The sequence below is a fragment of the Gymnogyps californianus genome, chromosome 3 (assembly GCF_018139145.2).
Source record: "Gymnogyps californianus isolate 813 chromosome 3, ASM1813914v2, whole genome shotgun sequence".
NCBI lineage: Eukaryota > Metazoa > Chordata > Aves > Accipitriformes > Cathartidae > Gymnogyps > Gymnogyps californianus.
In genome coordinates, this window is record NC_059473.1 from 82,546,910 (window position 1) to 82,572,340 (window position 25,431).

Sequence of the window (25,431 nt, forward strand, 5' to 3'; positions counted from 1 at the left end):
ATTGCCTCTGGGAAAGTTTTTATGGCATAGACACCTAGAGCATTTACTTGTCTGCTGGAATAGAAAAATGGCGGTAGCCCAAGGGCTAAGGGAATTTCCTACTTATTCTTTCAATTGTTATTCAGGTTTCAATGTTACTGCATATCTTGCTAAAATGTTATACAGGTTTTACATTCCCACTCTTAAATTTCAATTGAATGCAGTAACAAGCTGTGCAGTGTCAACACAAAAGCTTAATAAGATTGTATCTATCTCTGTCTCTTTAGATCCCTATATGAAGCCTATTGCTGGTTAAAATTAGCATATTATCCTTACTGGATCCTACTGCTGCTGACAAAGGATTCTGATTTAAAACTTGTCTGAAGATTCCTGCACAACAGCCTCCTTGTATACAGTAGATTTTACTATCTATCTCAGACTCCCTAATCCTCATTAAAAACCTCACGAAGACTTCAGTCAGCACATCCTTTCCAGGCTTTAGGATTATTGCTCATATTTCTGCAGAAAGACAAAAAGGAAAGAGGAAAGATTTTTAACCACGATATGTCCAGGTAATACTGTATTTTGATAAATTAGGATTTTCTCATTCTTTATGCTTTTTTCTTAAAGCTTAATTACATATCATGCAGAGTGCTTCCACAGTAAGGGCAGTGCTTAGCCATTCAAATGCTGAAACTGTTATTGCTATATAATTTGATAATGTATACTAGGTACTTCACAGGAGACACAGCAAGACGTCGCCCTTGCCCCAGTGAGTCTATAGTCTAAATTCTGTGCGATCTACCGAGAACCAGTGCCAAGCAGCAGAGACACAGATGAAATACTGCAGTAGTTGAATTGTGTATAAAATTTAAGCACATACTTGTACTGTGGCACATTCTTCTCTTTATCTTTTAATAAAAATACAGGAAAACAAAATGCAGCAAATATGATTAACTACACAATGTGGCATTTTCATAGAGCACAGCAGAGAGAGGATGCTACGCAAAATATTGTTACATGGAAAAAAAACCCCACAGGGAATAAAAAATGTCCTCTGGAAAAAACAGAGTTCAAGCTGACACAGAAACCAATGACTTGTGAGGCCTGGCTCATGGAAACACCTACAAACATGTTTAAATTTACTCAGTGAGGAGTCTCATTGACTTAGTATACTTTCTCTTCCACTTCAAAGACGATATGTAATTTCACATATCAAAAAGCAGTAATGCCGGTCCAAGAGGCAGTGAGATGTTTCCCATGCTGGGTTAATATCCTGGGATGCAGAGGAAGCCAGAGAGAACAACTCACACCAATGGCAACGGTGTTATGCATACGCACTCAGTGCTGCTTTGCAGTTAACACTTGGCTAAGTTTGTTGTATTAAAAATAACTCACTGATTAAAATGATTTCATTATTTTTAGGGTTCAATTTAACACTTTAAAATACAAAGCTTTGCAAAGTGATAACAAAATTCAGATCAGTTTCCTGCCGGGCGCAGGAACTGGTGACTTACAAGCCAGGTAGTTTTTTGCATGATTTGTTTATTTACAAAATGTTTTCTCAGCCGATATGTTAGAAATAGCAACACAGGCCTCTCTTTTTTTTCAAACTTAACTAAAGTGTTACCCTGTTTTCAGGAGGAGCTGTCTCCTAACTCTTTACCCAAGGCTCAGGTAAGCTTCATTGCCTAATCAGCAGATTCTTCGTTCTCACTAAAAATCCCTTTGCCACTTGTGCTTTTTCAACGCCCACCTTGCCTGGAATAGTGGATCTGGACATCTTCTGGGAGTGCGGAACATAAAAGAGCCTTGGAGCTCCAACCACCAGACACAATAGCTGACGTGGTGGGATCTTTACCTCCTCCTAAGGAAAGTTTCCCTCTGGACATTTTTATCAGTCATCACAATGGTGCCTTGTGGTGACAAGTGAGTTAAAGTACCTGAGCGTGGATCCAAGACCCAGCCACATGTCTTGGGAGTCAAAAGTAATTGAAGTGTCACTAGCCGTATCATTCCCTTAAGTGCCTTTGGTATAGACACAGACATAACTTAATCACAGTTATATGGCCTTTCCATTCTTTATACCTAATGTTGAAATAACATTATTCCTACTGACTTCAGTAAGATTTCCCCCTAATGAGCAAGCCATAGGACCGCTTATCATAATGAGCAAAAGCTGAAGCAGAAGCAAGATGCTGTTAAGACATGAATTTGGTGATTACAAAGTTTGATTAACACACAGAAGGTAAGTCTCACTGTTACTTTACAAATGGAAGGCTTCCTGTACTGTTCTACCAGTGTATTTCCCTTCAACACAAGAGGACCATTTCTGGAACATATTCTATGCCTAGTTTTACTGCTGATATGTACATAGAAATATGTATAAAGTGTTTATGTGGCATAGTTCACTGGAAATTATCTGTCAGCTCCAGATGTGGATAACTGTTGAATAAAAACAGATCATCAATTGATTTTTACACAGGCTGTGGAATGACAATTTGACAGTAATTTGGAGCACATCTTGAATGCATATAGCTTGAATTTGAGACAGCAGCCTAGACAAAAAGGACACTGTCATCCAATGTCCTCCATCCCCTTCAATAAATACTAGTCTCTCTGCAGTTTTAAAATGCTACCTGCCATTGGACAACCTCTGTGAATAACGATGAAGTTGGTTTTGTAATTTGTCCAGCTTGGTAAGGATGTGTTCACACATCGCACATCCTGTTTGCTGTCTGAAAGCTTGGGGATGGTCTACGCTAAGTGGCGAGAGGTGTACCTCCAAACAGTGATACCTTCTGTGTATCTTAGGCACCTGTCATAGGAGTGAATGGGATAGGCTGGATCACCTGGAGGTATCGACGTCTCCCCACGGATCATAGAATAAGCCTAGCAGACTAGATCAAACACATACATAACTTTTACAAAGCTGAATTTAAGATGAATCTGTGATAATTCCAGCCTCTGTGAGCTGGCAGATGAGTGGACTGAGAGAAAAACTTTTCATATCTGTCTATCATCTTCTGCATTGATGCAGAACTCAATCTCAATACAGTCTTAAACACAGGATAGGAATGATTTGACCAAACATAGACCTCTGTACAGATATCTCAGCTAGTTGCCCGCTTTTTCTTTATAGCCAATAGACAGAAACTTTTAGGTTCCTGTTCTTAGGTGATACATTTAATGCTAAAGTAGAAGTCTTAAATGGGTTAGATAAATTGTGCCTTCCAAGTGTTCCCTTTCCCTTCCTTTCATTCGGAGGGTGAAAGGGAGGATAGCATGGTATGTACAAAACCTAAAATGAAAACAGTAACATAAACAAAACACAAAAATTCAGCTTCATGCCTAACCTATTTTCTGACTCACCAAACTTATTAATAGTCTTATTTCCAATTTTTTTTTGTATTATGAATTCAAATTTTGAGGTGGCCACAGCCTGGGAAGGCGATTATTCAAAGCCCCTTTGTAAGCACTCTGTAGGTAGGATAGAAGTGAGGCTAAATGATGCAGAAAAGCACACTGCACTGCTGGCACTGGAACGCAAAGAGCCTACCTTCCTGTTCCGTAGAAGTAGTGCCTTAAATGTTGGGGCTTAAATTACTTTAAAATGGTACAGTGGCATCTTACACATATAAAAAAATGTACATATGTATGCGTATTTCTGTATGTATGCACACATGTGCATGCAGGTATATGAATCACCTATAAACTGGTCACCCTGGCATGTCTGCTTGTGGAAAGCAGGGCTGTGTAGTGGCCTGTCTGCCACTACAGTTAGCAACAGAGCAGCAGATTTCTATATTTGGAATTTATTATGAATGTATAGAATTTATATTAAAGCATTATACAAAACCTACCTTAGATATCAAGTATTTTGAATCTTTTCTGGATTTTCAGAATTATTTTTTGACCACGTAGTCAAAGTCAGCATCACTATTTTCTACTGTAACTGAACGGTCCCAAGTACCATCTAACATGGAGCATCACCGGAGACCTGAAGAGACTAGACAGACTGACAGCAATTTTGGCGATCATCGCAGGAGCTGGAATCGGAAGCGGCGGTTGAGAGAGAAGGCACAAAAGCTTGGGCATGCATACCAAATTAAAGGATATGGCAGCAAAACATGACACTTCCTTTGCAATATGCCAGTTAGGGACCCAAGAGGCACTACAATTCGCTGGAGCAAGCACTCATTAAGATCAATTAAAATCAGGGCTGCCCTTATGACATGCCGGGGACTCAGAACACCGCGTTAAAAGCATGACCCGGTTGGGCTGGGACCAGGGCGAGACTTACAAGCCGCCGGTTAAAAAGCTTTGGGAGAAACCAGGCTGGGGCTTGCCGCGGGCAGGTGGGCTTCCAGAGGGCGGCTCACAGCGCCCGCCTCACCGCCGCCTTTCGCGGCTGCAGAGGTACAACGACACAAGCCAGAGAGGGCTTGAGTCACAAACAATAACAGAACAATGACCCGCCACCGCCTTTCGCTTGATTTTGCAACTGAAACAAAGACAGGGACACCGGGCCGAGCGCTCCCGTCGGGGCCCACCCGCCGCCTCCCTCAGCCCACAGCGCGCCGCCCGCCACAGCCCGCCCCGCGCTGAGGCGCGGCCACGCGCAGCTGGCGGCCCCGGCCCCGCCCCCGCAGCGGCCCGCCGCCGCCGCCGCCACCACCGCCGCGCCTCTTCCTCCGGCGCCCCGCCCCCGCCGCCGTGCGGGGCTTCCGGCGGCGCCTGGCGCGGCGGCGGCGCGCAGCCCGAGCTGCTCCGCCCTCCGGACGGGGTAGGGTGGCGGCTCCGCTCGGGCGGGGGCGGGGGAGGGGCGGGCGCGGGGGGAGCCGCGCTGCCTACCGGGGCCCCTCCCCTCGGGACGCGGCCGGAGGAGGCGGGGGGGGGGGGGGGGGGGGGGGGGGGTCGCCTCGGCGGGGCGGCAGGTGTCGGGAGCCTCCCTCCGCGCCCCCGCCCGGCCTGGCAGCGCCCGCCGGGCCCGGCGCGGCCGAGCCCGGTCGGGAGCAGCCCGGTGCGGGTGCCGGTCCTGCGGGGCGGGTGCGGCCGGCCGCAGGTGTGTGCGTACCCGCCCGGCGGTGGTCGGCGGGGCCGGGGCGGGCTGTTGCCCGCGCGTCAGGGAGGGGACCCGGAGGGCAGCGGCGGCACCAGGCAGTCCCGCCTGCTTCAGGGTGGGGGTGCCCCGCCCGGTGCCCGTGGGCCTGGGCGAGACCCTACCCCTGGGGAAGGTCCCTGTCGGCAAAGAGCGCGGGTGCCCGAGGGGTGCGAAATTACCGGGGGGGTGGGGGCGGGGGTGGAGCGCGGTAGGAGGGACGATCACGGAAGCGGACAAAGGCGGCGGAGCTGGGGCAGGGGCTGTGCATCGTCGCCCCTGCAGATCCTCGCCCGCTCGGGGAGCGCCAGGCTCCTCCGTAGGTGTTAGCTGCGGCGTGGTCCCTCTTGTGTTACACGAGTTACGCCGGGTTACCCCGGTTGCCCGATCACAACACAACAGAAGGCGGGTAGGAGCTTAACTAGCGGTATTTGTTTATGTACTTTGGGGTGCTTCACTTCACGTGAATTGTTATTTATTACCGGTGCAGGCTGATGAATGGACAGTGGGAGATAACTACGTGGCCTAATAGCTACCAGCAGTGCAGGGAGGAGGCAGCTGACCGGCAAGTAAATGCTGTACAGGATATGACTGCATGGAGAGGTAGTTCAACATTGTGAAGAGAAAAATGAGAAGACAAATGCACTTGAATTGCTTATTGAAAGTAGTATTGAATGGGGATTTTTTTCTTTTTTTTTTTTTTTTGGTGTGAGGAGGAGAGTTTCACCGTAGCTGGAAGGGCAGTTGATCAAAATGAAGTGGTATAATGCTGGTATACTGCACTATACCAGTGGTACAATGTCTTTAGGCTCTGCGTAGAATGAATCATTTCTAAAAGGGGCTGCCTGATGATTTACCAGTATTGAGAAACAATTTCTGTTTTGTGCGAAAACAACCTCCAGAAGGCAGGGTGGTCACCTGGAGCGTGTAATAGATGCCTAAGGAACTTTCGTCTCCGTCATACTGCGATGCTAAACCACGCAGTGAGTTCTGGTCCTAGCAGGAAGGAACAGGCAGTCAGTGAAGTAATTTGAAATTCATGGATTTTGCATGTTTTGATGCTCATGACGGCAACACAAGCAAGATTTTAAATAGGTAGAATTGTCATAATGTTCCAATTTTTTTTCAGACTGTAAATTTGTAAGTTGCAAATGTGTAAAATGGCTACGGTTTTAGTGCCAGAACACGTTACAGGAAGAAACGCAGCAAGTGGGGCCTGAGTTTAAAGTATGCTCTAAGAGCTTATTAATTTTTAATTAATATTAGCTTCTAGTTTCAACAAGTTGAGAGTAGTTGTTGATATAATCTAGGTAATTAACAGTGAGAGATGCTAACCTGTGGTAAAAATACTCTGTTTTAGCCTGTAATGTAAGGATCCAGTATTCCCTCTGTGCATTAATGTACAAAGATAATTAAGAGATTTCCCATTTACCATCTTTTATCTAAGACGCATATATTAAATTGCATTAATCTCTCTTCAGAGATAATACAGTCTATTGTTTTTGTCATTTGTACGTTCTTCGTAATTTGTCAATGTTGCTGTTTCTTCTATAGTCAAATGAAAGAAAACTCTGCACAGAACTCCCAAGTGTGGGATTAGCGAAGCTGGTGTAAAGAGGAATTATTAACTCTCTGGCTTTAAAAATCAAACCTGGTGTCTACATGACTTGTATATACAACATTTGCTTCTCTTGAAATAGTAGGAACTCTTTTCTAACACGTGCATTGCCAGGGACGGCTCTGGGACGAAATATGCCATCTTTCTTTTCTTTCTAATGTCTAATATCTGTTACTTGTTATGTTTTTACACACATCCTTCACTTTGCAGCCCCTCCAAATCCCCGGTATTTTTCTGTATATTTCCCACCTTTTCTCAGCAGTCTGGTTGGTGAATAACTATGTAACTCTGTCCTGTTTCTGCTTTCGTGGGATGAAATTGTGAATACTGGGGAGCTGCATTTGCAAAAACAACCCAAATGAATAGGTACAATAATCATTAACAGGATGGGTTGCTTGGAAGCTGGAAAATAGATTTGCATACATAAACTCCCTGTAAAAAGAGGCAAAACAGACTGAAGAGATCTAGTGCTTTTGAATGCTTTAGTTTAGTTAGTGCCTGTTCCCATGAAATCTGTACAGAAACCATAAGACATTTTCTTTTATCAAGGTTTGTTGTGTTTGAAGAAGGAAATAGTGAATTACAGTCTTAGAAGGCTTTCTGTATGTATTACACGAAGGGAAGAAGGGTTAATCATAACAGAAAAAGGGAATTTGCCCATATAATTGAAATAGTTGTCAATTAAATAATGATCTGAATAAGAGAGATTGTAAATAATGTGATGGGCTCTAATATATTTTGAAAGAAGGTAGCATCTCTCTCTCTTAGGAAGGTTTTATTCCAGGTCTAGTCCAGTCTGGTTCTCTGGAGTCCTGTCTGTCTTGTAAAACTAGAGGTGACATTTCCATGGCCCATTGAGCTGGTCTGAGTTGGGGCTCTTGCTGTCTTACTGCCCTCTTGAGCCAGCCCTGACTTCACGTTAACTGGCAACGAGTTGGTTTGGGGAGATAAACAGACTGAAAACTACACTTGCTTGCAAGAGTGGTTGGTGAGCCACTGGATGAGCCCGAGACTCATCTGGCTCCCCAGGAGTGCCGGCTGGAGAGGTGGCTGTGAAGCAGAGAGGGATGGGTCTGTGTGGGGCATGAGACGGGAGGGCAGAGCTCAGGCAGCCCCGAGAGAGGCTGGGGATGGGATCCAGTCTGGAAGTGCAAAATGGGCATGCGGGCGTAGGACAGCACCTCACAACGTCACTGTACGTTCATAGCGTATTGCTTTTTGTTTCTAACCAAACTGTTAACGCCCTCTGTGCGTGGCTGCTGAAGGTCCTGGTGTTTAATAGCGCCATTTCCGTCCATTTAATAGTATCTTGACAGAAAAAAAAAAAATTATATGAAAGAAACCAAATAAAAGAAGTAGAAGGCCGCTGCTTGGGAGGAGGATAATAAGACACATTTAAAAGAAACTTTTATTAAGCTTCAGTTTGGCATAATTATCTCTGTGCAAAAGAAAACGAATAATGTACAGCAGGCCAAAGGTGCTGCCAGAGATTGGAAGGTATAGTTGCATAGGCCCAAATGGATCTCTTAAAAATAATCAAGCAGTTTGGGGGAGAGGGGAGTTTTCCACATAAACTTTGCATGTACATGAACTGCTCTGCTCCAGAGCTGTTTATCTTGATGCTTTGCATAGGCCTGAGCCTGCATTTTTGTCTTTTTTTGCAAAGTTAAATCCCTTTAATTGGAAATCAGCTTGACCTGTGGTAGTTCCTGAAAAAATCTCTCTATATCATCTGGCCCTACTGATCTGTATTTAATGTAATTCTTTCACTAGCTTATTATCCTTTATCCTCCTGAGCAATTTTTCATTGGTCTTTTAACTCCACACAATTCTTAATGCTTCTTTTAAAATGCCAAAAGAAGAGTTCCTATTTGTATTGTAGTCCTAATGCTTATTTATCCTTCTTTTATAGTAGTTTTCTGTTTGCTCTTACTTGCTATAAACTACTAAATCCTATATTGCTTTTAATTCTTTAGAAGTAATTTACCTCCACTTGTGTTGTTTAGACTAACACATTTTTATGAAAGCTTTATGCTCTTCCTGGTTTCTTCCTACTTACTTTTGAGCCTGTTGACCAATGTCAGCCAAAATTGACAAAGTGGCATCAGTGTCAAGGGTATCAAATTTTTACAGGTTTTATGAAAATCATCAAGTTGGTAGAGGGGGAATGACCCAAATTAATGTTTCTGCTAATGGAAAATCTGCAGCATGATTTCAAGTGATCTGCTCTCTTAGACCTGACTTTAACTGGCCAGCTAGTTGATGTACAGCTCTGAACCAGCCAGTGGTTATGCTGCTCTTTGGCAATCTGGTAGGGAGCGCAGCTGGGTTTTACAACAGCGCTGTAGGAGCTCCGGGCTGTGGCCAGAGGAAGCCTGGAGTTTGCAGTGCAGACGTGAAGTCGTGTACGATGCATATGTGAGATAAGTGGTTTGCACCTGATCTTGAAGTACCCCAGCTGAATCATTCTTAAAATTGAGCTCTGTAAAGCCATAATTTCCATGGAGCAGCCTTCAAACCATGTTAATCAGTGAAATTTTGAGTTAGAAGCTGGTGTATATGCTGGTCTACACATGATTCCAGGGCTTGACAGCAGAAAGTTTGTTCAAGTTTAATGTCTGTTGGCATATTCTGTGAAGAGATCTTTCTTTTTAAGAGGGAAAAATCCAGAAGGAGAATGTATTTGTAATCTTCACTTACGTCTTACAGCAGCTCCACGCTGAAAAGATAAAATAACAATTTTCAGTTTGGAGTTGTTTTTTTGGTTTTTTGGGTGTTTTTTTTAAGGAGGAGAGATTGAGGGTTGTGCTGCTTTTTTCCCAGTGCCTTTTCTAAAAGGTGGTTCAACAGGATGTTTGGGGGAAATGTGACATTATTGGGTTTTGGCATTCCAGGAGAGTTGAAGTGGATCCAGCATATCGTCTTATGCATTTCCTTCTGCACTGAATGTCAGGAGTAATTCATGTTGTTGACAGCTATGTCAACATGTGAAACTGAATGAAGGACAAGAACTAAACAAAAAGCTAATAATAGAAGAGGCAAGAAAGGGAGAAGTGAACACTTCGTTAGTAAACTTTTTCGCTGTCGCAAGTAAGAGGGTCAAATAGTGCAGCCTGTCCTTATCTGTTACCACAAGCGCCTTCTTGTTGGCAACGTTCAAGTGAAAGAGAGCTGTTTGTACATCTGTGTGCATTTTGTAAGTATGGGAAACAAGCAATTTACCCAGGAAACATGCACAGTGGATTTATATAGAGGCATACAAAAGTCACTTTGATTCGTCTCCATTTGTTTAATTATTTACCCTACTTTAAACTTCTGCTTCCAAAAACTCTGTAAAGTATGGTCTCACTTGTACCCATTGCAGACATTAAATGTGTGGTTTGTCTGCCGGGCAATGTGAGGCATCATGTTAGTTGTTGTTTGATGCGTCTTCTGCAATAGAAGAGTCACCTCTGGTTCTGTGACTACCACAGTATGTATCCTGTGATAAACTAACCGGCAACTCCAGTACAGCCTGTTGAAGAAACATTTATTCTATTTTGAGACATGCTTAGTCATCCCTATTTTGGCCTCTAACAGGTTACAGGCATTACTCCTTGTTCTTTCCTAGTAAAGCTGATGACCAAGTTAATCGGAAGGCCAGTTTGTGAGAAACAGTTTGTGGTACTGGAGGATGTGAATTCTGGAGTGCTGTGTTACTGCCCAGGTGTGTTGTGTACTGCTAGCAGAAATCAGAGAATACGTTCCACGTTTCGTTGTGTGTTGGTAAATCTAACAGTTTACATCACGCAGGTATGGAGCGGCTGCTAAATATGGGACAAGCATATGTAAGAGGATCTTTATTAGTAGGGAATATGATACAGCCCTTCTGTGTCCTGAAGACAACATTCAGCTATAAATATTTCTTCACCGTTGTAAATAGAAAACTTTAGTGAAGAGACTTATCTTTAATTTGGCTTTTTCTAATTGTTAAACCTGCTTGTTTGTTTGTTTTTATTTGTGGTTTGGTGTAGGCTATGTAAAACACATGGGTATCCTTAATTATTGGTATGTTTTGTGTTGATTTTTTAGGTGGCCTGGCAGTATGCGGATCTAGTATATTTTGTGTTTAACTGAATTGTTACATAAATGAAAATATTTTCTCTTATCAGAAGTAAAATGCTTTCTATGGGGACTTCTGATGCCAGGACTTTTTTGAAGACTTACTTTGTTGCTTGGCTGAAAGGAAGATGATGTCGTTAATGAATTCTGAGCATCCTTCCGGAGGCTGGTGACCCTTCTATCACTGGTGAATGCTGTCATGGACAACTTCAAAGGGTAAAGACAGTATTTTTGTGAGTCTGTTTCAGGCTAGTGCTCTGATACAGGAAGCGGTGGGTTAAGTTTTTGGTTTAGATTAACTGCCCAAAGCTCTTTTTTTACACTCTTGAAACCCTTCACAAATTATGGGAACAAATTAGAGGAAACAGTTCGCTGGAGTAGCTGTCCAGCTTTCTATATGAGCTGTCTTTGAAGGGTGTATTTACTCTGCAGATTATAATATAATATAGATATATTTGAGCTAGCTTTAAATGAACTAATTTGGGTCTGGGAGCAGTCTTACTGCAAAATATAAGCAGTGAAGTAACTTAGGTTTTCTTGAGCTGTATACTACTGCAGCCTGACTAGGTACCCGAGTACTTTGTTTAAAAGTCAGTTTTAGTTAAGTATTTTGAAACTATGCTATGGATAATTTTAGCTGTACCTTCAGATACTCTTCTACATTTGTTTACTGCAAGGGCCAGATTTAATTTCATACTTGATCTCATTTCCATAAGTCAGTGTAAGATTTTTTTCCTCTTAATAAATCCCTGAAAATAATGCTTAATTTAACCATTAGTCTTTTTGTTGCTCAAGGGCTATTTTTGTCTAATGTTTCTTCATAGTCTTCTCTTTTTTTAAACACAGTAAATGGGAAGCCACACTTAGTAGCCTCCCACTAAATAATTGTCTTAAAATAAAAAGTAATAGTTTATTAATGTTTTAGTAGCAGTACTTTAAGAGGATATTGGAAAGAGTACAGTTTGCTTTCTAAGAATGTTTTATCTCTTCACTATGTTTATTCATTCTGTTTTATCAGCTCTTTTACAAAACACCACAAGCAGTTGATGCACCTTATAAAGGACTCCTGACCTTTCGCATCTTCCTAAGTCATATCTAGATGTCACCAGTGTTTCCCATGCTAACAGTTCTGAGCATGTTTTACTATATGTGCCTTCGGCGCCGAGCTAGGACAGCGACGAGAGGAGAAATGAACAGCCGGAGGGCTATTGAATCAAACACCCGAGCCTTACCTATCAACGTTGAAATAGTTCAGTATGCCAAAGAAGTGTTGGATTTCAGCTCTCACTATGGTAGTGAAAACAGCATGTCGTATACCATGTGGAATTTAGCAGGTATTCCAAACGTGTACCCTAGTTCTGGTGACTTTACTCAGACTGCCGTCTTTCGAACTTACGGGACCTGGTGGGATCGTTGCCCTAGCGCTCGGCTGCCGTTCAAGAGGACGCCACCCACCTTCTGTAGCCAGGACTACGTGGAACTCGCTTTTGAGGAACCAGTTTATCCCACTGCAGTGCACATTCTGGAAACGTATCATCCTGGAGCTGTAGTCAGGATTTTGGCATGCTCTGCAAATCCTTACTCACAAAATCCACCAGCTGAAGTAAGGTAATTTTTTTTTTTCTGCTTTATGCTTTCCTGTAAGATGTTAAATGCTACAAATAATGCTGTTTAGCGAAGTTTAATTCCTAGTATTTCTCTGTTTCGTATCTGACCCACTAACGTTTTCTTTATTTCTGCATGTTTTTAAAACTGTGGTGACATGTTTTTATAGCAATTTCAGAGATGTGGATTTTTTGGTAGGAATTAATGCAGATCCTAATATCAGATTTAATTTGTGTAATGATAGTTTTTATGTTGGAATTTTTATGAGCAATAATTATTATGTATGTACAAAAATCACTTTTGAAATGGCAGTTCTGAGTTCTTCTCTTTCTCCAATAAGAAAAGCAAATTGTGTAGAAGAGGCTGAGGATTCACGGTTGCTGTATCATCCTGCTTCAAGTAGCCATAAACTCTTTCTTCTCTCTGCATGCTTTAGGTTGTATGTATAGTACAATCAGGCACTATAAATATTCATGTGGAAATGAGGCCAAAAACAGAAGCACAGAACAGTCGGACAAAAGGTGATGCCATTTGTCTGATCTTTATTTTTGGTTTGATCAAAGGGTGTGAGCAGCACTTCATTTTTACACTTGCTTCATAGATTAAAAGAAGCTGATTTGATCCTGTTGGTTTTCCTCATAGTAGGAACTCCTGATGAAATTCCAGTTGGGGGGGCAGGAAGATGAGGACCTGGGGAATGGTAAGATAATAAAGAAAAACACTGTGTATGAGGTGTGAAGCTCTTAGTGAGGAGGTGGGGAAATAGAAATGGAAGGAGAAGGAGAACAGGTAAAAACACATAGTGGGGAAAAACATTGGACAAAGCTATCAGTGTATGCAATCAAGGTATTCTGTATACATCAAAAAGAGATGAGATGATACCAAACCCATAAAGGAAAGGAGAACTGATAGAAGAAGGACTTAACAAAGTGTATCCTGTAGAAAATAATATGCCAACAAACACTGTATTCCTTTAAAATGCACGCTTTGGTGGGATAAGCAGCGTTTGCTTGGATGCTGGGTGTTTTTTCCCTGTCCTGCCTTTTACAGATAGAGCTAAAAAGCATACTTTTAGGTCTAACTTAGTATCCCATAAGTTAGTATAACATACTGGGTTGATGATGTTTATTCAAAACACCTAGAAAATCAGGTGTCATGTTATATATTCAAAATACCCCAATAATATATTTTGTGTGATTCTGTCATCTACTGTTTAGTGCAGTTGTTTGTTTTACAGCTCTCTAATGAGTATATACTGTATAGCTCTAAAGTAAACATCTGAATTCAAGGAACAGTGATAGGTCAAACTAATAATAATAGACTGCCTAACTTCAGAAGTAGGAGTCCATTTGGCACTGTAATACGGAGCTTATTTGTAGGATGGTATGTGGTGAAGGCAGCTTTTAAGACTTTTGAACTTAGAACCTGATATGAAATGACTTTTGGCCGATTACTCTGTGAACTTTCATTTTACTTTTTTTGTTTTATGATGTAGATTTTACTTCTTTATTTTATGATGTAGGACAGATTTATGTAGAGATTATTTCTGTAACTGTTGATAATATTGCATTAGAGTAATAGTAAGATGGCGTGCTGCAGGGCAATACAAGGATATAATTCTGAGTAATAAGCTAATGCTCTTTTATAAAAATGTCTGTTTAGGTTTTGGTTCTTAAAATAGTACACTTTTTTTAGTTTTGCATAAAGACCAAGAAGTGTTGAAGGAAAGCTCAAGAAATGTTAACTGAAGGAGCTGTTCAGTAAGGTGCGCTTAAAAAAAAGAAAATTGTTCAGAGAGCTAAAAGAAGATGGAATTGAAAATACTAATGGAAAACTTTTTGGGATGTGCCTTATGACTCCTCTTGAGGCATGGTCAGAGTGAGAGCTCAGACTTTCCCTTCTTTATAAAAAAAGATGAAGTTTCTGTAGGACCCTGCTTTTTAATTTGTCGGCAGGAGTATCTTCTGTTCTGCCTACCTAGGTTAACAAAAGTTTTGGTTAGAAGAAGGTTGTCTCAGGGCACCTCAGAACCAGTTGTCTGTGCTGCACCTTCAGTACTTGGCAGTCTTGATGCTAGAGAAGTGTTAGAGGGACCTTTTTTTTTTCCCTTTTGGCTTACCTTTCCTCAGCAGGACTTGTCTGTTCAGAGCTGCACATTTGGTTTGTCTCCTTTCTTCTGAAAGAGACAAACATGTTTTATGCATGGTGTCTTGAAGGGAAGATGAAGGAACCCTTTCTCCACATGAGGTATGCAGTATTTTTTCTCTGTTCATTTGCTCACCTTTATGAGGGGAATATGAAGAGTTGCAAGAACATGGTCTCTTTTCTGCTTCAATTCTTGGTCCCTTGTTTTCAATCCCAAAAATTCTCTGAGATGTCAACTAAGAATTATTTGTTTGAAGGTGGAATGCTGCTGATAATCTAAGGTGATTCTGTGTTTAACTGATGTTTTGGACTTGAAGAACTGCCATACTATTTTCTTCTGTTAAAAAAGGCCATGTCCCAGTTACTCAAAGGGCACTTAGAACCTTGTTTTCCTCTTCTGACTATTTTGATACTAAATTTTAAATCACCTTATTACCTAAAAACCTTAAAGTGCTGCTTTGTTTTATCTGCTGACTCTGGATCTGTTTCTTTCTGAACACGAATGTAGAAAGGGCAGGTCATTAGAAAGGTTCCTTTTCACCAGTTCTTACTTTGATATAAAAAGAAGGCCAAATTAATGGTGGAGTCAAAACTGTTGAAAGGGAAAAGTCTGTTGAGACTTGTTTCAATGTTATGCTTAGTGGATTATACTAGTCCAGCTGAGTAATCTTTTTTTCTCTTTGTTTAGTATTTAAAACATCAGCTGATCCAAGACTTTGCTGTGTGCAAGAGCTTCTAACCTACAAGAGGCTCTGTAAGGACTTGGTGTACCGTGGTCCTTGCTCAAGAGGACTTTATATATTCTTGTAGAAAAATGGCTATAGCCCACATAGTGGGCCAATGTGTTGCTCTATTGCTCACTTTATACTTCAGTTGCATGAAAGAACGACTTATGCAGGTGTTCAGAAAAAGGTCTTCAGTCATGTTCCTCTGTTGCTGGTGCATTGAATACTGCTATCAGTTACGGCTTTGTATGACGCTGTCTCAGATCAGCTTTATTCAGAGTATTTTTAGACGTGGGATCAGCGCTTCATGGAATGGGAATAAGCGTTTATTTTTCAGAATGGAATGTAATTGTTCCTAAATAATTCTAATGCTTAAAACATGACAGTTAATTTGAAGTTTTTTCATTATGGTTTAACCACCTTCCAGCAATTTGAGGATTGTCTGTCCTCTCGTATCTTTTGCTGCTTTAAACACAGAAGACATTATATCACTCTCCTCTGCACAAAACAATTTTTAAAAATCATAAATGTCAGAGAAGCTGCTGTCTTTACACATGGAGACCTTTTGTGCTTTTCATTAGTGCCACTCACACCTTGACTGGTGAGAAGTGTTTGGTAATTTCTTAAACTATACTAACATATGTTAGTATCCATATACAAATTTGTTACATGAATTATCTGAGTGCAGAAAATCCAAGCAAAAATTAATAATCTGAGATTAAGGGAATATTGTAGCATATAGTCTCAGTTTTTATGTGGTGAAGAAATCCCTCCCTTTTTTGTATTGTGCTGTGCTATGATTATTATACTAGATTAGCCTTGAGATTTTGTACTGTGATGCACATTCTGTGTACTTATGGTTTGGTGACAGCGATGAGTCTCTCTTCAGCCAGTGGAAGCGGCAGAGCTCCACACAGGCGTGATGGGGACACTGCACCTGATAGTGGCAACCCAACCAAGAGAATTTTCTTTGTTTCTCATAGTGTGTTAGATTGATGGATAAGATATAGCTAGCTTCTGTGATGAGGAAAATGTTTTCTTTCCTGTTTCTTTTTCCTCCTCATTTACCCAGAAGGCTTACTCTTGGCGATTCCCTAATGGCTTCTTTGGTGTCAGCCCTTTTGAAACATTTTGATACTCCTAATAGCTGCTGTCAGACAGGAAGAGTTTGTGTGTGTTTAAATGGGAGCTTTCAAGTCAGAAATAATTTTTTCAGAAGTTTTTCAACTTTCTCCTTTTACAAAAATAACTTTGCTTTTTAAATTTGGAATATAAAAGAAAAAATTGGTCCCTGTTCTTCTTCTGTCGTGGTCTTTTTTAAATTTAATTTGACAGTTTCTCTTATCTCATGTATGTTATAGTGACACCACATATTCATGTGCTTTTACAAAAGCTCAAAACCAGAGATTCCTAACTAGTCTGTGATGTGTGGCAGTGCTTGGGGTGATGTTTCATAGCATATGTCCTTACTGCTATGCGATGATTGCTGCTTTAGTAGATTGGAGATTGTTTTGTGATTATTTTTTTTCTTGTTTTCCACAGATAAAGTGTAACACTGATTAGGTTGTTTCTCACAGGTGAGATACCATGATCATTTGACTGGCTGGGAGCAGTTCCATTCTGCCTTGTATGTTCCCGCCACTTATTTCTACTTAATTTAATTTCTTTCATGTTGTTTAGAATTTTGCTAGATGCTCTGTTGAGCAAAATTCCGAATTTGATTTGTAGTTTAACAGCTTGGCTCAATATTTCCTACCTTAGCTGTGTTTGCTGCATGCGAGGTTCCTTTGTCTTTCTGAAGGTCCTGAAGCCTGTAGAGGCAGAAGCTGCTGCAACCAGAGGAGCAGGCTAAGGAAGATGGACAAAATAAAAGGCTCCCTCTCCTTCCATTAGGATGTTCATTGTATTTAGGCAATACAATGCTAATCCAGGTGGGAATGTTGCAGATTTGTTTGCTGGCAGCCAGGATAGGAATCAAAATGTTTGATGAAAGAAAATCCCCCCTTCTGATAAAGGGAGTGAAACCAGAAAGGCAGTGTACTGAATGTAAAATATTGTGAGTCTCTTGCTTGTAGAGAGTGGCATTCAGATGGTTCTTTCGCTCTACCCTTTGTTCCCTGTGAATCTCAGATGAAGGCACCCAAAACACTGCTGATACCATCAACACATTAGAGTGTGATAAGAGACCTTCAGGGCTGTATCTCACCTATGTGTAACACACAACTTAAGTTCTAGCCTTTTGTATCCTTACTTATAACTTGTTTTGACATCTTCGGGGAAACAGCTTTTTCTTGTCCAGATGACTGTCATAGAAGAATGAATTCTGGGTTCATGGGACACAGTAATTTTTTGAGAAACCCATAAAAAGCTTGTGCGGACAGGCAGTTATTTGAAATATCTTTTGCTATTTTAAATGCCCAGAGCGTTCTTGGAGTCCTATCTGCTCTCTCTGGTATTTCAGAATTGAACTCTCAAAGTAGAAATGAGTATCTGCTGCATATTCCCCCACAGTAATTAGACTGCTGTGAACTCTGCTTATCACCCTGATCTGAATGGTTCTAAAATTGTTCTCATGATCAGTCTTCCCTGCCTTTTGTATTTACAAACTCACAGCTGTGGCCAGGGGTGCACTTTCCAGGTTATGTTGAACGTAGTGTGCTGAAGCATCCCTGGCGTGTTAGCAGGCAGGAGACATTTTCTTGTAGGTAGCCTACAGATTATTTACAGAGCACTTGCTTGGATAGGAGCAGATGGGATGTGTTATAATCACATACCATGATTATAATTGTTGCAGAAGTTGCAATTTCAGCAAAGGTGTGGTCGTATTATTCTCTGAGTTTCCTTATTTCTCCTTGTTGGTCTACCTGAAACTTTCCTTTCTTTTGGCTTTTAACACAGCTATAAGTTTCTTGGGACAGGGCATTTATTTTCTGTACTTGAATCACACATAGTGCTTTATTCACTTTCTACACCAATCTCAATTTTACAATGCAAGAAATCTCAGCAGGTTGCAGGCGAAGTTTAATCTTGTCTCGCTGGAGAGAAATCTGATTACTTTTCCTAGGAGCCACTTTTCCAAAGAATCTTTCGTATTACATATTTTCTTCAGAAGTAACCAGGTCTACTCAGGCATCGTCTTAGCCATTGAAAAGCTTTCCAACAGCATTAGGTCAACAAAAAATTAAACAAGTACTAAATATGTGCTCTCATTTGACACAAAACTTGCAAGTATGTTTCTCAGCCTAAAAATCACTAGAGTGTATTTTCCCTCACGATGAGGGAAGGAGAATGGGAATTTCTTTTTTTAACCACATAGGTGTATGGAGTCTTTAGCGTCAGAAATTTGAGCAGAATGAGTTCCTGGCTATCTTCATGAGGTAGAGAGAAATCTAATGGGAAAACTGAGTCCATTAAAGCTGAATGGGAAAACATCACTTAAAGTCCTCATTTTCTTCAGTCACTAGAGAAAATAATACAGATGTTACTGCCTCTCATTCAGGCTTTGCATGGCAGCGTTGAAGACTGAGGCTTTCTAGCACATTGCTGGTGAAACCTTCTTATCAAAGCACTCTCGTTGCAACATCTTTGATCAGCTGTTACTGTATATCTGCAACACTTGAGGACAAACAATGTCCTACCTTCAGTCATTTGATTCTGCTTGATTTTTTGAGAGCTACCTAATTAACTCAAAGGGAGGGGGGCGAGGGGAGGAAAATTCCTTTGACTTTATTACAGGTATTTGTTGGGATTCAATTTCTCTTTGTTTTGGGTTAAATAGTTTATCGAGCATCTTAAGCTTGGAACAAACGCAGGCAACCTTATTAGGGAAGCTGATTTTGGTACGCACACTCAAACCAGGACTGACTGTCAAAATGCCTTTCTTTTGAAGGATTTTGAAATCCTGACCGTAACAAAAAAATGCTCCAGAACAGAAGAAATGCAGTTCTTACTGAAGCCTCTTGGAAATTTAGACATTTTTGATCCTTTTCCAGCTGTGGAGTCTTCACTCCCATTCATATTACATGTAGCCCATTTAAGTGTCAAAGCGCTGATCCTAGATGAAGAGACCACTTCCAACTGCAGTAATGGGTGTATTAAGAGTATGCCTACATTCAGGAGGAATTTACCAGATCTGACTCAGAGCAATTGCTATGGCTGTTCTTGTGTGCGGTGCCACCAAGGCAGAGAAGAGCATCAAATCAACCTGATAGACTTGAGGTTTTCCAGTTAAACCAACAGCTAACTCCTTTACAGTTAGATTGGTGGGCTGTTGATGAAAAGAAAACAGTATGACGAGGACAGTGGAAAATAGTCACTGGTCTTGTTCATCAGCCCTTGGTATGTAATGTGGAGTCTCACAAGATTGTAAAGTCATGCTACATGTCTTTCCTTTTCTCTAGTTTACTACAAAGACTGGAAACTAGAGACACTACTTGCTGAAGGAGGTTATTGCTCTGCAATTTGATAAGCCTAGACCTCCAGACGTGTTGTTTTTTTCCAGAGCTCTGCTACTGCTAGATAATCCTCTCTCCAGGGCACCAAAGGAGAAGTCAATAACTGAGACACATTCTGTTAAAAGTTGATGGTCCAGCGTGTGCTAAATTAGTGGAAAAAATAGCCTTGAGTTTCCCTAAGGATAGTTTGAGTGGGTATATGAAAGTGTCTAAGCAAAATGTCAGATGGTGATCTGGATGTGTTCAAGAAAGGTCATGTGCATTGCCAACATTAAGTATTTGCTTAAGGAATCGACCTATGTGAGAGGGCGTGACAGTGGGACTACATCTGTTACTTTTTGCCATGAGTTGACATTCATTTCCTAAATGAATGCAATCTTTTTTAGTAATAAGTCTCTCTTACAAAAACTGTTAACCTTAGGGTAGAGTTGCCCACTCTCCTACGTTGGTACTTTCTGATGTGCCATATATTCACCAGTCCTGCATGTTTATTTTTAGTTCATGACTTTTTTTTTTTTTCCTTTGACAGAAGACTTCTGCAGGCCTCCCATTCTACTGTAAGGTATTTGTGGAGAGCGGCATGATGTAGGATAGGAAAATTTATCTGTGCATAACTGAAAATGTCCATCGTGAAATGGAAGTTTCAGCCGATATGGATTAGTTTTCCTATCCTTGAAGTAGTAGCAAATATCAAGCTTCTAAGCCTTATTTATACCGTGTGCTATGTTTTAATGAAAGTCCTTACATATGTTTTACTTTCTGTCATGATGGACAAAGTTTAAGCATTTGGTTCTGGAAAATAAAGCATGTTTCATTTTTATTTTTTTAAAATTTTTTTCCCCGTGTGTGTTCTGCAGTATGTGTCAGTGTTGAGCAATACTTGTAAGTTCAGAGTAGTGGTATCTGGTGGGGAAAACCAAGATCCTGAGATAGGGAAAACCAAGATCCTGAGGTACTAGGGAGCAGATACAGCGTTTCTGAGACCCACGTGACAGGACAAGTAGCCTGAGAGAAATCCTTGAAGCTGGGACTAGGGTGATCGGAAAGAGATGGAGTAGATGTGGAAGTGTCTGGGCTATGCATACGGGATGCAGAGATTGCTGTAAGCGTACTGTCAAAGGGAGTAGCAGCGGCAGTAGTGGCTGCTGGAGGCTTCCTTCTTTAGGAATTAACTAGACTTGAGGGAGGAAAAGATGGGCATCAGTGACTAAAGGACCTCTAAAATCCATTCACTGGATGAGGACCCATGCAGATATAAAGAGCATGTTTCTGTTTTCAGGCCTTTTAGCAAGTTTGGGAGCAGTGAACACCTAAAGAATATAAGACTTGATTCTCCAGATGACTTAATTGGCAGCAGGTTTCACTGTCACTTACTGGAGGAGATTTGAGGTCTGTGTGTGAAAGTAAGGATGTATGTATGGAAGTTCTGTGCATGCCCTGAACCTCCTTCTGTCACTGGACCAAAGAGGAGAAAAACTTTTCAGTTTAGCAGTTTGGAAATTCTAATGTTTTTTTGCAAAGGACCCTTTCAAAAATTATTTTAAGATTCTGTTTTCTTTGGTAATTTGACGGTGAATTACTTTTAAAAGGAATAGCTTGCTTGCTTAGACAGATAAACAAAGCAAAGTTTAGATTATTTTTTTAATAATTTGCAATGCTGCAATTTGAACAGATTTGATGTTAAAGAGTCTGAACTGTGGGTTTTTTCTTTTTTATTTTTTTGTGAAAACCTTTTGTGGGAAATTAGAGAGGTCAGCTGACTGTATATTTGGGTTACATGGCAAGACTGTTCCCTGCATACTTGCACTAACACGCCATCATTGTGAAGACATCTGTAATCCATTTGTTACAATTACCTTACCTATGACACGTTAGAACAACTTGTGCGTGAATAACAGTACTCTAACACAAGTGCGTGACTATGCGTATACAGCCTGTTTTGTTAGTTAGCAATGCAGAGAAAATATGCTAAGGTCATGAATTAGTGTGCCCTGTTAAGTTCATCCTTAGGATATTTACCAAATCTGGGGAAAACATAATTTTCATTGTCTTTTCAACCATGTTTCTCACTTGTTAAATAGTTCTGATGGAGAAGCGCTCTTACTGTGTTCAGGAATTGCTTTAGTAACTTTGATTTTAATCCCTATACTGTCTGTGTGTGCAATTTTTCTTTCACAGATGGGAAGTCCTTTGGTCCGAGGCACCTACAAAGGTGAATGGTCCTCAGGCTCGGCAATTCACACCTTGTATCAAACAGATAAACTTTCCCACAAACTTAATCCGACTGGAAGTGAACAGCTCTCTTCTGGACTATTACACTGAATTGGATGCAGTAGTGCTACATGGTGTGAAAGAGAGACCTGTGCTTTCACTTAAGACTTCGATGATTGATATGAACGATATTGATGAAGATGAGGATGAAGAAAAGTATGGCTGTGGAATGGACACCCTTAATAAACAGTTCAGCATTGTTACCCTCAGGGAATGGCCAACTAACGGATATTTTGATAAACTGCCTTATGAGGTAAGAAAAGCATGTTTGTACTCAATGTATTTGTCTGGATGCAAAGGTGCTTTATAGGGTACTGGTCAAGATTGTTGTTTTTTCCAGTTAGAGTTCCTTGCCTTCTTTTGTGAATCTCCTGGAGTTATTGTATAGTTACGCCTGAATTATGTAAGTCTGTCTACTTCCATGGATGGATATTAGCAAGCCACTTTGCTGGTACTTGCGTAGTTATTGCACTTTTATTTCTCAAGAATCTGTCCACTCACATACAGTTTTTACACCAGTTATTCTAGCCTTGAATTTCTAGCTCTTGAACTTAGAGGCTTCTGGCGGTTTTCCAGTAGTTTTAGTCCTCATGCTTGACGAAGAAGATATATAAAAGAGATATGAAAAGATCGAATCAAGATCTAGAAGTGGAAATAGCTTGTAATAGGCTAAAAGTTTCTTTTCCTGTTGTTTCTCTTACAAAACCCAGAACTTTGTTCTTGAAACTGCCATAATATTTTCAAATTATTATGAAATAAGCTTCTTCCATCCAGCTAAGTTTTGAATCATGGTGCAGGTAAAAAGTGTTATAGCTGGACTTCTGTACACTGTCTTGTTTTGATGTTTGCTGCTTTTTATTCTATCATTAGCATGGAATACAGTTGTGAAGAAACTACTCCTTTCAAGTCCCCTGGCAGCGGGGCAGTTGCAAGTGTGCTCAGAGTCAGTGTAGATAAATATTTTCTTTCCTGTAATTTCCAGTATAATGAGATTGTGAAGTATGATTGCTGAATATTGTGTGCAGGCCAGGAAATTCTCAGTGGGGTGTAGCTGTTTATGGAGGCTAGTACCCTAGTTAGAGTAAGAATTGAGAGACGAAATAATTATCTTCGCCTCTCCTGAAATAAACTGGGCTTGCACATAGTGGAAAGGAGCCTTTACGTGCTGGTCAGACCTCTGGACTTGGGCAGAGACATGATTGTTCCTGCTCTTCAGTGTACTGCAGTCTGGCAAAAGAAGCAAGTGTTTGTTTACTGCCGTAACTCATCAAATGCTCAGAGTGCTTGTGGCTTGAATCAGACTTGCTTTTGAAAGCGAAGGGAGGATGGTGAGAGATGCTGTCACTGACTGCAGGGCACTTTCAGACATACGTGATCTAATCAAATAGCATTTTGGTTTTGTCACGTCTTTTGTCTCTAAGTACCCCAATTTGGCACATGAAGGTCATGGTTGGGTGGCCATGTGCCCTAGTAACCTGCAGAAGTTTGCTGTGCTTGTAAAGAGGAAAGAGAATGTAACAACTCTTTCCATCTTTCTCCTGTGTATTTATCTTCTAAGTCTTCTTCAGTTCTTGAGTTTGGGTTTGTTTTTTTTTTTTTTTGTTGCTGCAGTGGAATAATAAATGAGGATACTAACTTCATCCTGAGTCAGCTCTAGTGGTGTTCTGTTTTCCCCCAGAGTCTATATAGTGTTTAATATATTTTACTGTTGGTGCTTGTATATCAGTATTGAAGTAAAGAAAATACTTTGCATAGGCAAAGGTGCAGTTGATTCCAGAACATCTTAAAACATGTAACTGTTTGAAAGTGTGAAAATGTGTCGGTTTTAGTTATTAAAAAAAAATTAATTGTAGAGAAAACTTGATTTAAATCTAGCGAATCTTGTTTGAAAAGGCTGGATAAATTGATTTGTAGTATAGTACCAGAGAGATTGATTGATCTCTCTTCTGTTCCACATGATTATACATATTAAGATTATAGTGTAGGAAGTATTTGTGTAGTGCTGTTACTCCTATGAACTTCTTCCTCCACGTACTTTATTGTGCTTTTCTGCTTTCCTGCTTGTGTACGAGCTTCCTTTTATCCATTTTTTAACATGTTTGGTTTCATGAATGCATTTATATGGTCTATCAATACCAAGCACACTTTTTTCTTCTGCTTTCATTTGAAGAAACTGAAAATATGGGTGGAATATTTATCAGAAAACTACAAAAGAGTATTTCTGGACTAGTTTTGTGACAGCAGAAATCCCAGTCTCCTACTTCTTGGTCCAGCTGGAAGGTTTGGGTATCAGAACAACAAAAATGTTGTACTTTGTAGTATGACAGTTTTTTATCGCATCAGATACGGGAACAGTACTCTGCATGCTGTCTTCAAGACTGACAAGTGTCAGATTTTTCTGGGAAGTGTTCGAACTTTGTAATGATGAAGTAAGGCAACCACTGACTCTTTCCAGTTTTGATTGATACATTACATGAAAAATTGTATCTTTTTATACATTCATGTTGATTGTGAACATGTAACTGTCCTAAGTCTTCATACATATGCCTGTTCCTTACTTTGAGCTGTTTCAGGCTTTTTCATACTACCCTCCATAATTCACAAAATACACAGGCTGAATGGTCTTCTGTGCTAATCTTAATGTAGGCAGCAGTTCCTCCAGCCTTTGTTTTGCCTTCGTTGTCTTTCTGAAACTTCCATAGACTATCCTTTCATAGACTGTGTTGTTCCTCAAAATGGCATTGGGAACGTCTTGCTGCAGTGTGAGCTCTAAAAATGTAAGAGTCTAGATTGCTTCTGCCAACAAAAGAGAAAAACGCTCGACTCCTGGGGCACAGACTTCCTTAGAAGAAAGTGGGAAATCTTGGATGAACTAGGTGAGAGAATTTTTCCTTCCCTGCTCATGGACGGTGTTAACTAGCCCTTAGTAGCTGTGAAGTACTTGTACTATCATCTGTTCTCCAGAATTACCTTAAAATTGAGGAAGGATTTTCTAGGAGACACTTCATGTCCTTGTCTGTCTTCCCAGTTATCTTTGACTAACTTGTGCTGCTTGTAAAGTGGAAGGAATAAGGCCTTAGTCTTAGCTGGCTCTGCAGGAATGCTTGAGACCTGAAGGCCTGAACAATTTAAAAGTCTTTGAGAAAAGTGAGGAATACCTGCCACAGCATACCTGTTGTGCAGTTTGAGACTTACCAAGATGTGCCAGGTACCAAGAACCTAACTTTTGTTCTCTAGAGAGGAGAGTCAGGAGAAATCCTGCATGCTGCAGTCCAAAAGATATTTTTTTTATAAATTTTGATATAAAAAGATATAAATGACATCTTTGTCATTCCTTGAAGCCAACTTTTCCTAAAGCTGCCTACAAGATTTATGAGCTGTTCATGTCTACTGGGGAAGTGAATTTCACCGCTAAATGTGGATTTGGCACCT

The 25,431-nt window shown here is 40.7% G+C and overlaps 1 protein-coding gene across 1 annotated transcript in view; it reads left to right on the forward strand.

The window, feature by feature from the left end:
• Positions 1-5,461: 5,461 nt before the first annotated feature.
• FBXL4 (F-box and leucine rich repeat protein 4) overlaps positions 5,462-25,431 on the forward strand; it is a 62,135-nt gene continuing 42,165 nt past the window's right edge. Inside the window, exons 1-4 of the mRNA XM_050893085.1 lie at positions 5,462-5,489; positions 10,850-11,015; positions 11,818-12,407; positions 21,907-22,252. Coding sequence (XP_050749042.1) covers positions 11,899-12,407; positions 21,907-22,252 — 855 coding nt within the window. The 5' untranslated portion in view covers positions 5,462-5,489; positions 10,850-11,015; positions 11,818-11,898. The remainder of the gene's footprint in view (positions 5,490-10,849; positions 11,016-11,817; positions 12,408-21,906; positions 22,253-25,431) is intronic.